Source organism: Tenebrio molitor, chromosome 2 (genome assembly GCF_963966145.1).
Source record: "Tenebrio molitor chromosome 2, icTenMoli1.1, whole genome shotgun sequence".
In the NCBI taxonomy this organism is placed as follows: Eukaryota; Metazoa; Arthropoda; class Insecta; order Coleoptera; family Tenebrionidae; genus Tenebrio; species Tenebrio molitor.
The window spans coordinates 12,192,424-12,207,523 of NC_091047.1; the positions used below are offsets into that span (position 1 = coordinate 12,192,424).

The 15,100-nt window shown below is 36.5% G+C and overlaps 1 protein-coding gene across 1 annotated transcript; it reads right to left on the reverse strand.

Annotated features, from left to right (window-relative positions):
• Window positions 1-11,916: 11,916 nt before the first annotated feature.
• Window positions 11,917-14,804, reverse strand: corto (centrosomal and chromosomal factor corto). The gene has a single exon (XM_069037955.1). The coding sequence runs from the start codon at window positions 14,736-14,738 to the stop codon at window positions 14,001-14,003; it is 738 nt and encodes a 245-aa protein (XP_068894056.1). The 5' UTR covers window positions 14,739-14,804; the 3' UTR covers window positions 11,917-14,000.
• Window positions 14,805-15,100: the final 296 nt, after the last annotated feature.

The window sequence follows — 15,100 nt, forward strand, 5'->3', positions numbered from 1 at the left end:
CTCGCCTTGAAAAATATACGACCCACGTTATGAGTACCCTGAAAATGTACACCTCGACGTGGATGTGTAACAAATTCATTTTTCAGATTATCAGACTGTAATCATAGTCATTACGCGGAATTGCTGCACAGATATTTATTACAGGAGTTACACTTTGTCGAGTCATCAAGGCATTAAAATTCAGAGGCAATTCAACGATTTTATCGCCGCCACTCTGGTCAACAACATCCAAGAACCTCAGCAAAACGAGATAAAATACAAAAAACAAAAAGAATGCACTTTCATAAAGATCTTGATGTATTTTGGTCGTTTACAAACGTCATGTGAAACACGGAATGTTTCATAATTACGTATTAAACAGCAAAAATTGAAAAGCTTGATAAAATCACATTTCTTTGAAATTCAAATTTACTTGCTCGACAGTAAATTAGAACGAAAACTGAAACTTTATTCATCATTTCATTAATTTGTTTTTCACTTGAAATAAAAATGCTAATTTTTTAGACTAGTAAAATATGATTTTCATTATTTTTTAAATGTATAGAGTAATTTTTCAGATACTGAAAAAAAATTGTGAAGGTTATCTAAAAATCTTTCACTTTGTAACAGACTTTCGGTTTTATCAAGTTTTACATTACTTTCCTTTTAGTGGCGTAATTATGAGCTACTCGTTAATTTGACTTAATTTTTTTACTGAGCTGTAAACAACTACACATTTGTAAAATACTACCTATAGAATTCGAATATGTATATGTATTTGATTTTGCCGCTCTAGCATATTGTGGTATCAAATAGAAAAACAGAGGTTACGTAAGTCCATTAGTGACAGGTTTTTCATAAAGACTGTTGCAAGATGAAAAATATGTAATTAGAATATAGAAAAACTGAAGAAACTCACAAGCAAAACAACTAAGAACCACTAAGACGTCGAATTACTGACACTAAAGATTTTATAATTTTACATCTGACAGTTGACATGTGACTTGACGGCTTTAGCAACTCGAGATAGTTCGACACAATAAAATTATAGAGCCTCACAATTCCACAGGACTCTTGATATATGTTCTTTTATAGAAACTTTGTATAAAAAATACTAAACTTACGTGGAGATGATTACACGATAAATAATATTTTAGATAAAGTAGAATATCGCCACAAACCAGACAATTGAATGAATGTAGTGTCCAATTCATTGCTATTTTTCCTGAAACAGGAAACAGCGAAAGGAGTGTGCTAAATTGGAAGCAAGTAATATCCACCCACCCTCGTTCTATTGGCAATTTGTGCAAACTGTTCCAGACCACCTGTGAATAGGGTAACTACTTGATAAAAGAGATAACTAAATAAATAAGTAAATAAACAGATAAATGAAATTTTATATCGAAATTGGTATAAAAATATTAATCAATTTTTACAGTACAGGTGGTTACTAAAGAAAGGAAAAATATAATTAAAAGAAGAGAAGTAGTTTTCACATTATAAAATGTTGTTGTACTGAAGACAATACATTTTCTATTTTTAGAATAATTGTGCAAAGGACCTATGAATCATTCGGTATGATAACAAGAACAAATGAAAGGCTAAAACGCAAAATAAATAAACCAACAAGACGTACCTAACAATTACACATTAATGTGTATATTTTTATATGTAGGTATATTTCTAAGTGCAGATAAACAAAAATACGTACATAGGTCTTTCTACCACAACAGCTCTTAATAATAATAATTACAGAAGTGATTAAAAAGTTGTTTAGTTTTTCATCTTATGTACATTATTACAAAGGCCTTTAAACGGGCATGCCCTAATCGGTCACGATAAGACAAACATTTGTTGTTAAGTTTTATAAATAACCATTTTATCTTAAATAATCCCTTAACAGAACACTCAAATACACAACCTCTTTGATGCCATTTCTCGGTATTTTATAAGTATTTTTTCAAAACCACATTTAGAAGTACGAACCTACCTTGTACAAATATTTTGAACAAATAAACGGTTCCAGAGATAGAGACGTAAGTAGTTGGCATACAAATTGCCGCTATATTACCTACCGTTTGCTTAGTCTCGATGACCTCAACAGGACTTTGTCAAAGCAAAATACGTCGAAGAGGAATTTTCTAAAAAAATGGATGTCAATTTACTTTGTTTTTTATTCACACAAGATCCGAAGAAATATTTTGAATTTCTTGATTTCAATACACCGTTGTTTTGTAAAGTGTGTTTATAAATTCATTAAAGTACAAATAGTCATTTATGGTACTAGTGTGTTAGAGGGCATATAAGTCAAGTGAAAAAACAGGTAAACCACGAGTTGAAAGTGAGCGGTTTAGGTTTTTCAAGTAACTTATAACCGCTAACACACGTGTGCCATACTTAACTTTAACACCTCCCGAATATCGTGATCCCGATTAGGTACCATAGCAAAAATTGTGTTTAAAAAAAAGTAAAAAATCCCTTCACAAAAATATTTCATTGCTTTTAAAGTCGTTTTTAGATCACTAGTGATTTATATGGCTCTTGGATCATTAGTGACATTATTTGTTTAAAAATCACTATAGTTACTGTCCTATGTATTATAAGGTTTTGGATAAAGGAATAAATTCTTTCCATTGTTTGCAATTTGCTTTTTCTTTTCATAGAAAAGAATCACTGAGTTTTTAACAGAATCAGGCTCTGTTTGTAGAAATTTCTTGTTGCAAAATATTTAAATTTACTGGTGTTTGTTCCGCAATGTACATTCTTGGATGTTAAATTAGTAATGTGCATTGTACAAAAACGGCACATTCACCCAACCTTGTTATGTGCAATTAAAAACTTGTGATATAACTGAAATGGGGCAAGAGCTTCGTATTTTGTAAGTTTATTAGGTGTGGGGACTCATTCGATAAGAAAACACTTCCGTTCATATTTATTTATTGCTCTAGTAAGCATTTATCAGTTAAATATTGATTAAAAGTTAATTCTCTGGTAGCAGTAATATTTTCCTGATTCCTGGAAAATGTAAACAGAGGAATTTTTCGTGTTTACCAAATGATTAAAGTATATTTTCCAAAACGCGATGTCTACTAAAAATGTTATTTTGTATTAACATTTTCGTATAATTATAGAAAAACATCTATGACGTGAATAGATAAATTGTCATGTGACATAACATACTAAAACCACACGAGTATTTTTGCACGCTAGATATTTCCTCAACACTTTATCATCAATACCAACAGAAGCCTGATTCATTCAGATTGTTGCCATTGAAATAACCTTTCACATTTTTACAGAGATCAGCTCAGTTTACAATCGCAAAAATATATTTTTTATCGTCTTCTCCACTTCCGAGAAACACAAATGTCTGAGGTATTCCTGCAGATATTTCTGAGCGAAAGTCGGAATTTCAAATAGTTTCATTCCGAATAACATGCCGTAAAATATTGTTTATCTCTCGGTATGTATTTTTCTTTTCCGTTCTCAGAATTTGTATGATTTTATAATGATCCACCACATGTTTTTGCCGTATTAAAATAGTTCCTCCTCAATGTCGTCATCAATGAAACCGACCATTATAAGCTAAATACGCGAACAGATGTTCCTCCGTAGTAATTCTCATGACAATTTAAGAATAACGTATGCAAGACTGTGTCACCCATTTGTCAGACATGTGTGAGCAATTTTATAATTGTGACAGGTGGAAATGACACAAAGCCCAAGAATCTTTGGTTGTCCAACAAAATGCCGGTCCTTCTGGTGTCGTACCGAAAGGAAGGGTTCATGACTTGTCAAAGAATGTTAACGTTCAATTGGGTTGGTTTATTATTCGGGAACTGTTGTAAGCGACGAAGAGTGTCTTCACCACGCGTGAGTAGGTGATTAATTGAAAATTCGATGTTTACGCGGTGGACCAAAATAGAAGTGGCTCGTTACACATACATTAAAAAAAATGCCAGTTCCTTGCAACTTTCAAACGGTGATAATTAAAGTAAATGCGAATAATTTACATGTCACGAACCAAACACGGGTTATAACCCATTTCCGTTAATGGCGGTCATTAATATTAATGAGCTGTAATGAAGAACAAATTAAAGGCGTTAGAAGTTACGGCCCAAAAGAAGAACGGAGTTGCGCCGCCGCCCCTCCCGCGTTGCTAATTACCACGCGAAAAGACAATAACGCCGTATTTACGTAAGGCGATGGTCAATTAATCGCGGAGACCGTTGTTGTGCGAGTTATCGTGGAATACTTTGTCAAAAATTTTATTGCGGCCACACGAGCAGACATTTATGGTTGAAAGTTTCAGGGGAATTGCGTTCTTTCCAGAGTAATATGGAAGGAATCCATCATAAAAGCATTCCATGCGGTACGGGCATTAATGTAAACGTCATATTTCCTTTTTATCCCTTGAGTCATCTAAACTGTTATTGATTGCTAGCGAAACCGACGTTCGCCTACGAATGAACCGGCATCTTTTTATTAAACTTTAAAATACCTCCAGCACGCCACTTATTACCACAAAGGAGCACAACTATTTTTAATACCGCCCTGCGCAACCATGCATTATCTCATTCAGCCCTGAGATATACCGTCATTTCCGGCATCAAAAACATATTTCCTTCGTGTGCGCAGCATCGGTAGGGAATCCCTGCCTTATTAAATTTGGAAAAATTTCTACTACAAGGGTTCGAAGGGCGGCGGCTCATAAAAAAAAGCAGATTCGGCCCACACGATGACGTCAGAACAGTTTCATCAATAATTTGCAGTTTCAACGACCCGAAACATAAATGTTTACTACTTGCTACTTTTGTGCGTGAGTACCTAGCTAATAACTCAAAATTAGATTATAACATGATGTATCGACACTGGGTGTTCGTTTAAAAGTTAAAGGTACGAGTATTTTAAGGAAATTGAATAAACTTTCGTGTCTTACTCATTGAGGTTGCATTTTATGGATTCAACAGTTTTATTACAGTCGATGACTAATGACTTTCTAAATTATTACTAATTATTCATTTATTGAGACACATGGATTACAAGCTGCAATTTATATCAATCACGTTTGTCATTTTTCAATTCTGGATTTCCATAAATAAATGCAGTCAATCATTACGACATCAAATAAGTGGTGTTTTAAGCAATGATCAACAACGAAAGTGTTTCCTGGACGTAATAAGCTAATTGCTAGTTCTAGCTATGGATATACAGCATTATGTATAGGTAAAAGTTTCATTGCAATATTATATTGTATATGTATTACATATATGTATCTATTAGAAAGACGATCACTCCTTGAACTGAAAAATTACCAAATAATCCTTTTTAAACTTGAAAAATGATGTTCCCTTCTTTGCGTATAACACAAGATTGGGACTTCCTCTCGTGGGTTAGTGGTCATAAAAGAAAATTTGTCTTTATTCGTATCTTGAACGCTTTGCATTAAGGGAATTAAAGAGAGCATCCCATAAATTCTAAACTAAAGCTCTTTTTTGTTCCACCTTACATTTTAAATTGGAGGTGATTAAGACATTAAGAAAAAGATATTTTAATTAAAAAACAAATTCATAGTTAACATTTATTGCCTCTTGACTCATTTTTGCCACAGTTAAGCATTGGTAAAATAATAGTTATTTACAGTAAGTATGAAGAAGGCAAATCTTTCGTTCACGCGAATTGCGTGTTCGTCCACGAAGAGAAGCAATTCAAGTGAACGAAAGCGGCCTTACTTTCGAGTGCTGTATTTGGTTTTGTTCGATACCTCCTTAGCAAATGAGTCTGTAACTTTGTATTTAATGTATAATGTTTTAAGTAAAAATAAATCACATTTTTGGACAGATTTGTTGCAAATGGATGATGAAGAGTTATATATTCTTGATGATGTCCTGGAAGAAGCAAATGCCGCAAGGTGCCAAATGTTGCCTAAAAACATTAAAATTACGTTATCATCAGAAAGAATTGGAAAAATTTACGAGTGAATGAAAACCAGTGAGTGAAAGCCTGTGAGCGAAAGTGGAGTGACTAGGGAGGTATGGAACAATTTTTTTTTAATGAAAGAAAAAAGTCATTTGTTAACTTTTAGGATAAATTAATGGTTTAAATACTCCAAAAGAATTAATCAGATTCGTACCCTTTCTAGTAACGGAAGTTTGAAAAATGCAAAGTATATACTCGTACATATGAAACTAATTTTCCCAACAAATATGTATTTGCAAAAGCGCAATATCTGATAAGGTACATACCATTTAGCATTTGAGGGAGTAAACTCCCCACATAAATAAATACTGTGTGAACAAAAGAATCAATTTTTGTAAACCAGTAAAACATTACAGCAAATTTGTTGCGCACTTGCTAGGTAGGTAATTTTTAAAAAATCTACTAATCTACTAAAGTCGCGTATATACGTGGTTATTATAAATGTTTCTAACATCGTAGTTGGCTGGGCGATTAATTTTAGGTGTGCCGCTTTACATACATACATTCCTACATGACAGTTGACAGATTTCCGGTGGTAAAAACTACCGCCAATACCGCCACCTATCTGCGATAATAGTCTGTGGGTGACGAGGCAAGCGGCACATCCAAAATTTGTGTGGTTTTCTACGCAAACTATGAAACATTTATAATAACCCTGTGTAAAAAATGGTCCTTAAACAATTTCCTCTGAGAACTACGTAGTGAAAAAACTTTATATTTTAAGTTCATGATACTTTTTTATATTTTAGTTTTTAAACAATGTCGAAGAAACCTACTAAGAAATTTATTAACAAATTTTTTTAAAACGTTGTTACGATCTGATTGATTGTTATTATTACAGTTTCCGCCACAGATGTTTTCTCTTAAATTAAAACTACTTGCTTGAGAACTTCTTTGGGACAGGATGAACAGAATTTTAGATAACATTAATTTGCATTGTTTATTTTGTGCAGAATGAAGCCAGTAAAGTAGTTCTGCGATAAATGTACCTAAATTGATTTTGGATGCAGTTGCAGCGTTCTGGCGAGAAATACATACATCGCCCATACGAACTTACGTTTGACCACGACTGTACATGTACACTTCTACACTGTTGTTGTTTTAGTTTCACTATTTTCTCCCTGCCAATTTGAATTTTGTGGGAGAAGAAATAAAGTGAATTTTGATTGTGTTGTGGGAGCGGGAGCAAATTCCATTTTGTTATTGTACGCTTTGTTATGTTTTGCAAAGAGAGTGACTCACATAATTTTTAAAATAGTTTTTCCAAAGAAAAAAATCGTATTAATAACTCTAAAATTCATTACGACTCTACCAGAAAATAAAACTATAACATTATTATGTTTGAAAGAACACAACGTATAAAAATTCTAATTAATTACGGGTCTGTTTGGTAAAAGCAATTTCTCAAATTTTGGAATAACTGTAACATACATAGTTAACACACAAAAATAAATTATCTTTTAAAAAATAACTTGGTGAGAGGTCGTCGAAATTTAAAACATTTTCTGTTAATATATGCTCAAAATGGCAAATAAATTAATAAAGCATGAAAAATGAAGATTGTCTCATCTAAATTTCAAAGTTGAGGTTAATTGCGGCGAAAGGAAAAAATGTATTTTATAAGCGCAAAACTAGTTTGTTACTGGACGCTTTTTTCGTTATTACAGTTATAGATTCCGAAGACATTCTTTTTCATAATCAAAACACCTTTAATTAATTTATGTATCTATTGACATACTTTTATGACGTTAGTATTTATTTTTTGGACTATTTATTCTCATTCAAAATACCAAAATTTACATACGGAGACCATAAAAAATAAAATAATTTCATATGTATGTAATAGTCTGATGTTAGGAATAATCTAAATTTATCGATTTATCGTATGATTAATTGAGATATGAAACATAATACTTCCGATATTGTTATTTAAATTGTCCTGTCATTGAACTCTATTATCTACATAAGTACCAAATATGTACAAAGAAAAATGAAAAAATATTGGTTTTTATTTTTCCAATAATAAAAGTTTTTCTGTTAATTAAATGTGATTTTTTTAAAATTTATTGCACAAACATTAGCGGCATCTGTTATTGCTTGTCTTTTTTGAGAAACTCAGTGTGGTTGGACGGTCGTTAAGAGAAATTTGAAATTGTTAGTCAGCTGTGATATCGACAGCAAGTGAAAATGAAATGTACACTAAACTTGTGTGGTGTAAATTATAGCCAAATTTTTAACTCCTTGTACTTTTACATGGTAATTTTTCCAAAAAATAAAATCGATAACAGTTGACAGCAATTAATTTGCACTTTTTACCTTGATTCCAATAAAAATGTAAATTCTTCATGGTTAATTGAAAAGGTTTCTCCCAAAGTGTAAACTACATTCTATGCCTAAATTACAAATTTGTTTTAATTTATATTCCCCAGTACTTGCCAGTCTGTATCTTGGCTTGACACTAATCCTGAAATCAGCTATTTGGTTTTGGTCATCAAGAGCTGAATATCTTCATTTTTCTCTTCCAAGTAACTGTCAAAGTTTTTAAATTTCAAATTTACCCTCGCCTAAGTACTGACTGTCGGCAACAATGCAGTGAATAATTTAGAGTCGGGGTTTGTGCCTAAATAACCGAAGTGTAGTTGACGACATCCCTCATCTGCATTTTATGTTCTCAGTGACATTTGCGTTGACGGTATTATTTATAACTTTGGTCAGTTCTGAACAAGCTAAAGAGGGGATTATTTTATACCCCCGAATATTATTTGAAAAACTTCACATACAATGACAGGTAACAAACATCAAACCCCAGGTATGTAATGGCTTTTTAGCGATATTCCTGATCAATGGTCAATAAAATTACATTTCACATCAAACACATTTATCCCTTATCTGACGCAAAAACTGTATTACTATCTCCGACAACATGAAACATAAATATCAACAAAAAATTGAAACGAGAGAAGATAAATTGAACAAATTCCATGAAAAGGATCAATCATCGGGACTGAACCAAAGTTTAATTAATTTCAAACATCAATTCCGATTAAATTATTGGGCCGGCTCCATCCAAACAATATTATATTTTGAGATTAAATTTCGCAGTAAAATGACAAAGCCACAATGCATGAACATGAACAGTCATAAAAATCGTTATTGCAGTTTCCGCCATACCAATCATTTCCGTAGCGAACGAAATTCGACTACCAGAAAAAAACACATTTCGTAAACCTTAATCAAAGATAATTAACCAGAGTTTCACGCGGGTATATAATTTTTGTGTAATAATTTAATTAGTGCTCGAATTTTAGAAAGTCAAGCAGGACAAATTTTTAGCGCGTCTTAATTCGTTCGGATGTGGAAAATTTAAATTAGAACGTGTTTTCCAATTGAACTGGTAAACAAGTACATCAAAGGACAATATAATGTCAGCCAATAATAGGCACAATCGGAAAATATTTTGTTTGCATTTGTCGGCGAGTGCGGCTGCGTCAATGGACGTCGCATCAATTTATCTACGGAGCACACAATTTATTGACCGAAAAAAATCTAAATGGTTATACAGGACCGTAACGGAAAATGCTCCGTTTTATTGGTTGTTAAAGCAAGTCGTAAAATCGAGACCCTTACTTGTGTCAGTTAATTAGATGGTGCCGTCCAATTCGTCTAAAACGCGACACCGCTTCATCACACATCTTGACAATCGTCTTCGCAATTGCCAATCTGTCATTCATCCGGCCAATATTAGAACAATAATCGACGCGACGATGAGTCACCTCGCGATGACTCCGAGTCACACTCGCCCACCCGACCCAAAGTTCGACAGTGCTATCAAAGCGCTTTGTCCGACACGAAGATGCCAGTTAAACGATCAACTAATGGCGGTTTCGGCGAGCGAAAGTCACATCTTCCGGCTGCGAACTTTTTCAGCTAATTTACATTTAATTTCTTCGGAGGGCTTTAGCGCTCCTTCCATTTTAACAACTGTATCCGACGGATTTGTTTTCGTTCCTCCAACGATTCACTCGAATTAAATACAGCGGTATTTACGGCGCTCCTGGAGGGGACTTCCCCGAGTCAATTTATTGTTGTGCCGAATTCAAAGTTCATTTGCAACAACAGACGTAATTTATTCGGCTTCGATTAAACTTTCCAGTTTTTTCGCAAGGGGGAACTTGTTAAGTACGTGTTTAATCATCCGCTTTTTCAAACAACAATTAAAATAATGACGGACGTGTTTACCCAAACGCGGGGGAAAAACGCGGACAATAAAAACAAAATTCCACGGACACAGCAGAACGCTCTCTTTCGGAATAAATTATTCGCTGTTTAAAATTCAAATATGATTAAATATAGTTATAAAGCGGGATTGTTTATGTCGGCCGTAAATTCGCTTTTTCGGAAAATTCCGCAAATGAAAATCATAATTTTGCAAAAGCGCGACAGGGGCCGACTCGTTTTGCGATAAAGTTAATTTTACAACGATTTTATTCATTTTAGTAATTGCAAACGCGGCTGGTTTATTACAAACATAAACAAAATCATCGATAAATTGAGATAAACGGTTATTTGACGTAATTTAAAGTCGAATTCGGTCGTAAATTAATTATTTTTGTGAAACGTGGCCAATGTAGAACGGCGAAAAAGAATCTGCTTGTAATGTTTTATTACGGCGGAATAAAAATAAATTACCAACGAATTCATCACTGAAACGCATCTGAAACAACACGTCGTTCAATGAAAATACTAAACAAGGCCGGAGATTAAGATAATAGAGCGTGTTTGTTTATTTATGCTACAACATGCAAATAATTAAAGCAAGTGGCAATTTTATCGCATAAATATTGATATAATATTACATTTATAATGATAAATGTGGGGTACCAATATTTGTCCCGGTACCACCAAAAATTAATAAAAAAAACTCTTGCTAAGACCCCCTCGTTATTTCGCCGATGATCCATAAAATCGTTAACAACAAACTCGTTCGGGGATTAGCTACGCTTTAATCTCCCAGCGTATGAAGTTTTTGCGAAATTAATCACTCCTCGACCTAAATTAATCTTCCTAGGTAGGGCCTCGTTATAAAATATCCACAATTCGTCGAAATCATAAATATGAAATGAGGAATTTGCATTGTCAATCCGCCGAAGTGTAAACATCTACGTGAGTCAACAAAGGTAGGACGGACGAGTGTCAGTGTCAGCAGAAATCTGTCGTAATCTGGCATTTCGCAAGCGCTTTCGTTTTTTCGCCAAAACCAATTCCGATTTGCGGACGTCAATTAGAATAATTATTATGCATTAATTTTTTGCGTCAAGCGCACTCGCGTTTCCGCCGGTCGTATCTGGGTCAGGTGGAATTGCTGTCGTGCACAATCGGTTATCGCAAGGACGAAGGTCCTGGAAACGGATTATTGCTTTATTAGGCAATATGCCATCCCCACGTGCAAATTTTTTGTCGATAACCCCTTTATTCCGACCACTCTCCGTGTCAGATTTAATCTGCGAACAAACACCGACCCGACTTTAATTGATTATCCGTCCGTCACATTTTTAGATTGGGTTTTGGTGCGGGAAAACTCCGGATTCACGATTGTGCGGGCTAGGGTTGGGCGCTTAATTGACGCCGGAATCCCGGAGCCGATAACGCATGCAACTAGAATTATTTAAGAGACAGGCAAGAGGCGACAATTAAAGATAAATTGAGGCTATTCGAGGTTGACGTATCTGCAATGTCAACAGAAGGCCGCGGGCCGTTATCTAAACGAGGATCTGAACGAAAATCGATGGCCATGCAAAAAAAATAATTATGCAAATTGGTCGGCTAAACGTATCGATATTTGTACTTACTGCAGTTTTGCGGGCGGTAATGGTGTTTTTATCACAATATTGGACGTTTCACTGTATCGAAGCACCGTAAATATCACACCGACGGGTAGGAGGTGAAATAAAACCAAAGTTCATTCTATAAAAACAGTAACACGTTTTATTCATATTTTATAAGCGTATTTTCACTATGACTAGCTGTACAATATATATAGCAATATTTTATACATATTCACAATTTTTTTCGAACCGGCCGCAGCAATACAAGACTGGAACCGATCGTTTTTTTCAGTTTTATATATACAGTTGATAGATATTTTCTTTGGTCTAGTAGTAGCCATAGAACGAATAAGTTTTAATCAGATCTTCATACTATTGATGCGGGAGAGCGAGCCGGCCCAAAATATCCCCCGAAATAAGTCTAGTCGAACGATTTGATACGAGTTCGATCTACAAAAATAAAATCTACGAGTCAAAAATATTTTAAAATAGTGTTTCAGTTCTTTTCCGAGGATTATACCCTGAAATTTTTGAGCCGGCGCGCCCTGCCACGTGATTTTGTACATACATAAGTTAGTTAGGTTATTTGGTATACTGTGATAAATACGAAAAGTCGCGACGCCTCCCGGCATCCAGGCCGGACGCCGAGTCGCGTCCCTCTCCTGATTATTACATGAAATGCTCTCGGCACTTTTTCAATATGGCATCATCAATTTGCGACCCAGATTGGCATTTTCGAACGTTTTTGTTTCAAGAAATCAACGGAATGCTACTATTAACAACTTAAAAAAATTACAGTATACAGTCCGGTAACAAAATTATCTACACTCCCTCGAACTAATTACAAAAAAAAAAAATCAGTCGAATGCTGACGGGACTACACCCTCGAAAATCACTAAACAATCTTCCATGACTGCGCGCTCCCATCCGACGGAAGCTTGTGAATAATTTATTTCAATTCAGATGATTCAACAACAAACAACGTTAGGGTCATCGAAAATTGTTACGAAAGGTCGAACCCAAGCGTGTGCGACGATTTCCAAAATTTCAAGTCATTATTATACAAAATGATCCTTAGAAAAAGTATTGTCTATAATGCTAACACCGATTAAAACCCGTAAATATTCTGCCGTGGAGAATTTCTTGGTGTATATTACAAACACTAACCCTAAAACTAGTGAAAGACAGAAGGTTACGCTAGACTTGTCTAATTTTACATGTAACAGCTGTATGCACAGGAAATAATATTTAACTTCCTATCTAAATAATCAACATAAAACGTAAATATTTCATGTGATAACAGCGATATTAATAAATAAATCCGCTTAAAAAGCGGACTCACTTGTCAGTTCTATATTGTTATCTGTTCTATTTACTCTTTCCTGTTCGGTTCAAATCGATGATTTTTGTTTTTACAAATTTTGACAGCACACAGAATAAACGCCACGAGCGCGGACCGCGTATAAAATGTTTAAAGTGCAACTCACTTTTACGCGTGATTCTACAAATAATCACCGAACAAAGCTAAGTAACTGGGACACGAAATTTACAACTTTTCAAAACGGCGACACGAATATTTACAAAATTAAAGTCTTACGAACTAAATTGGGTTGTTGATTTTGATATGACGCTGACGTCTCTAGTAGTTACGAAAGCGGACCAGACATGGATCAGACTGACGTTGCTCTGAACCTCCGGAAGTGCAACAAACAAGCTTTTGCTGACCATCGTTGGTGCAACGGATCGAAAATTTTGACGTAACGGAATTTGTAAATTTCAAAACGTGAGAGATTTTGGAAGTGGTTGGAGCGAGCTTGTGTCACCTGTGGTTTGGGGTTGGAGGTGAAATTTGGAGGCCGAAATGGTATCCGTCGAGTCCGTCGAAAGGGAAAAAGTAATATAGCAGCGTTCGGGTATCGGTGTTCGGAAGGATCGTGTCGCATACGCCTGGGCATCCTTAGCAACAGTAACGCAATTGGCGGCGAGACAGGATAATCCAAAAGAGAACGAGAAATCCAAATAGACGGCGGTTAGGTCGCAGTTGCACAAACACAGCTGATGTGGAGGAATCACTACCACGCCCGGAGCACGACGCTTGCGCTCTTTCATCTCCGTCACAGAATTACACACTATTATCACAAGAAGGGTTACGGACACAGATGCTACGAAAGGATCCGTACAAAAGTCGTCGAAATCGGCATAATCATATCACAGCGATCACACGTTGTAGCACACCTGCTGGATCTGCGGAAAAGTAGAGGCCAGCGGTATAGCAGAAGTCACATAGGGGTGCAGTCTGTGGGCCCTCAAGTACTGGCGGTACTTGCCGGAAAGGATGTGCTTGTCCTCGGGCCGGTCCGGGCTGCGGTCCGGGTCCGTCCAGTGGCCGGAATCGCTGCCGGAGCTGCTGTAGGTGCCGCAGGCGGACACCAGCTGGTCCCTCTTGCAGTAGGCCTGGGAGATTGGCACTAGGTTGGGCATCTGGTCCCAGAGCTGCTGTCTGTCGGTGGCGTACTGGACCGGGTATTGGGCGGCTTGCTGGGGCTGCGGTTGGTGGTGGCCCCGCGCGGTCCTCCGCTTGGCGGCCGTGGCCGGCTGGGGCTGTCGCGTCGGGAGGTTGTTGACGAAGGGGCTCCTCCTCTGGCTCTCGATCTTGCGGAAGTAACAGGGGTGGATCATGAGGAGCGGCTCGTTGCGCACCCCCTGGGGCGGCTTGGCTGTGTTCGGCAGCTCGTATTCGACGCTGCAGTCGACGTGCAGCGGCCTAGAATAGTCCTTCTGCACAGGCACTTGCACCGTCCTCTGAGGAGGAGACAACTCATACGCAGGATAACACGTCGCCATGGCGATGTTTACTGACCGTGGATCGGTCCTCGACTGAGCTTCGACGTTCAGCTCCGTGCTTGCCGAGGAGAACCCGTGCTGGTGGGGGTAGGAAATCGATGCTCCCGACATTCTGACTGTCTACGAGTACGTCTGTGTCGAGACTACGTCATGGGCTGGTCTGTCGGTCGCCAGGGCCGCCAACATGCGTGAGGCCGACCGGCTCAATCAACGACGTGTTCTAATTATTTACTGAGCGCACTTTACGACACACAACCGGAGATAGTGATTAACTTCGTTACGTCACTGCCGTAATTGCCATGCCCGCTCGACTTTTTCTGACTTACGGACCTGTCTCATTACGTACTTCCTCCAACATATGATCATTTTTTTATACTCTTCAAAAACTGACCTGACCTATATTACACAGGTCATCACTTTACGAATTATCTAGAACTCGTAACGATAATGATGATACTAAAAGCAAAAATTTT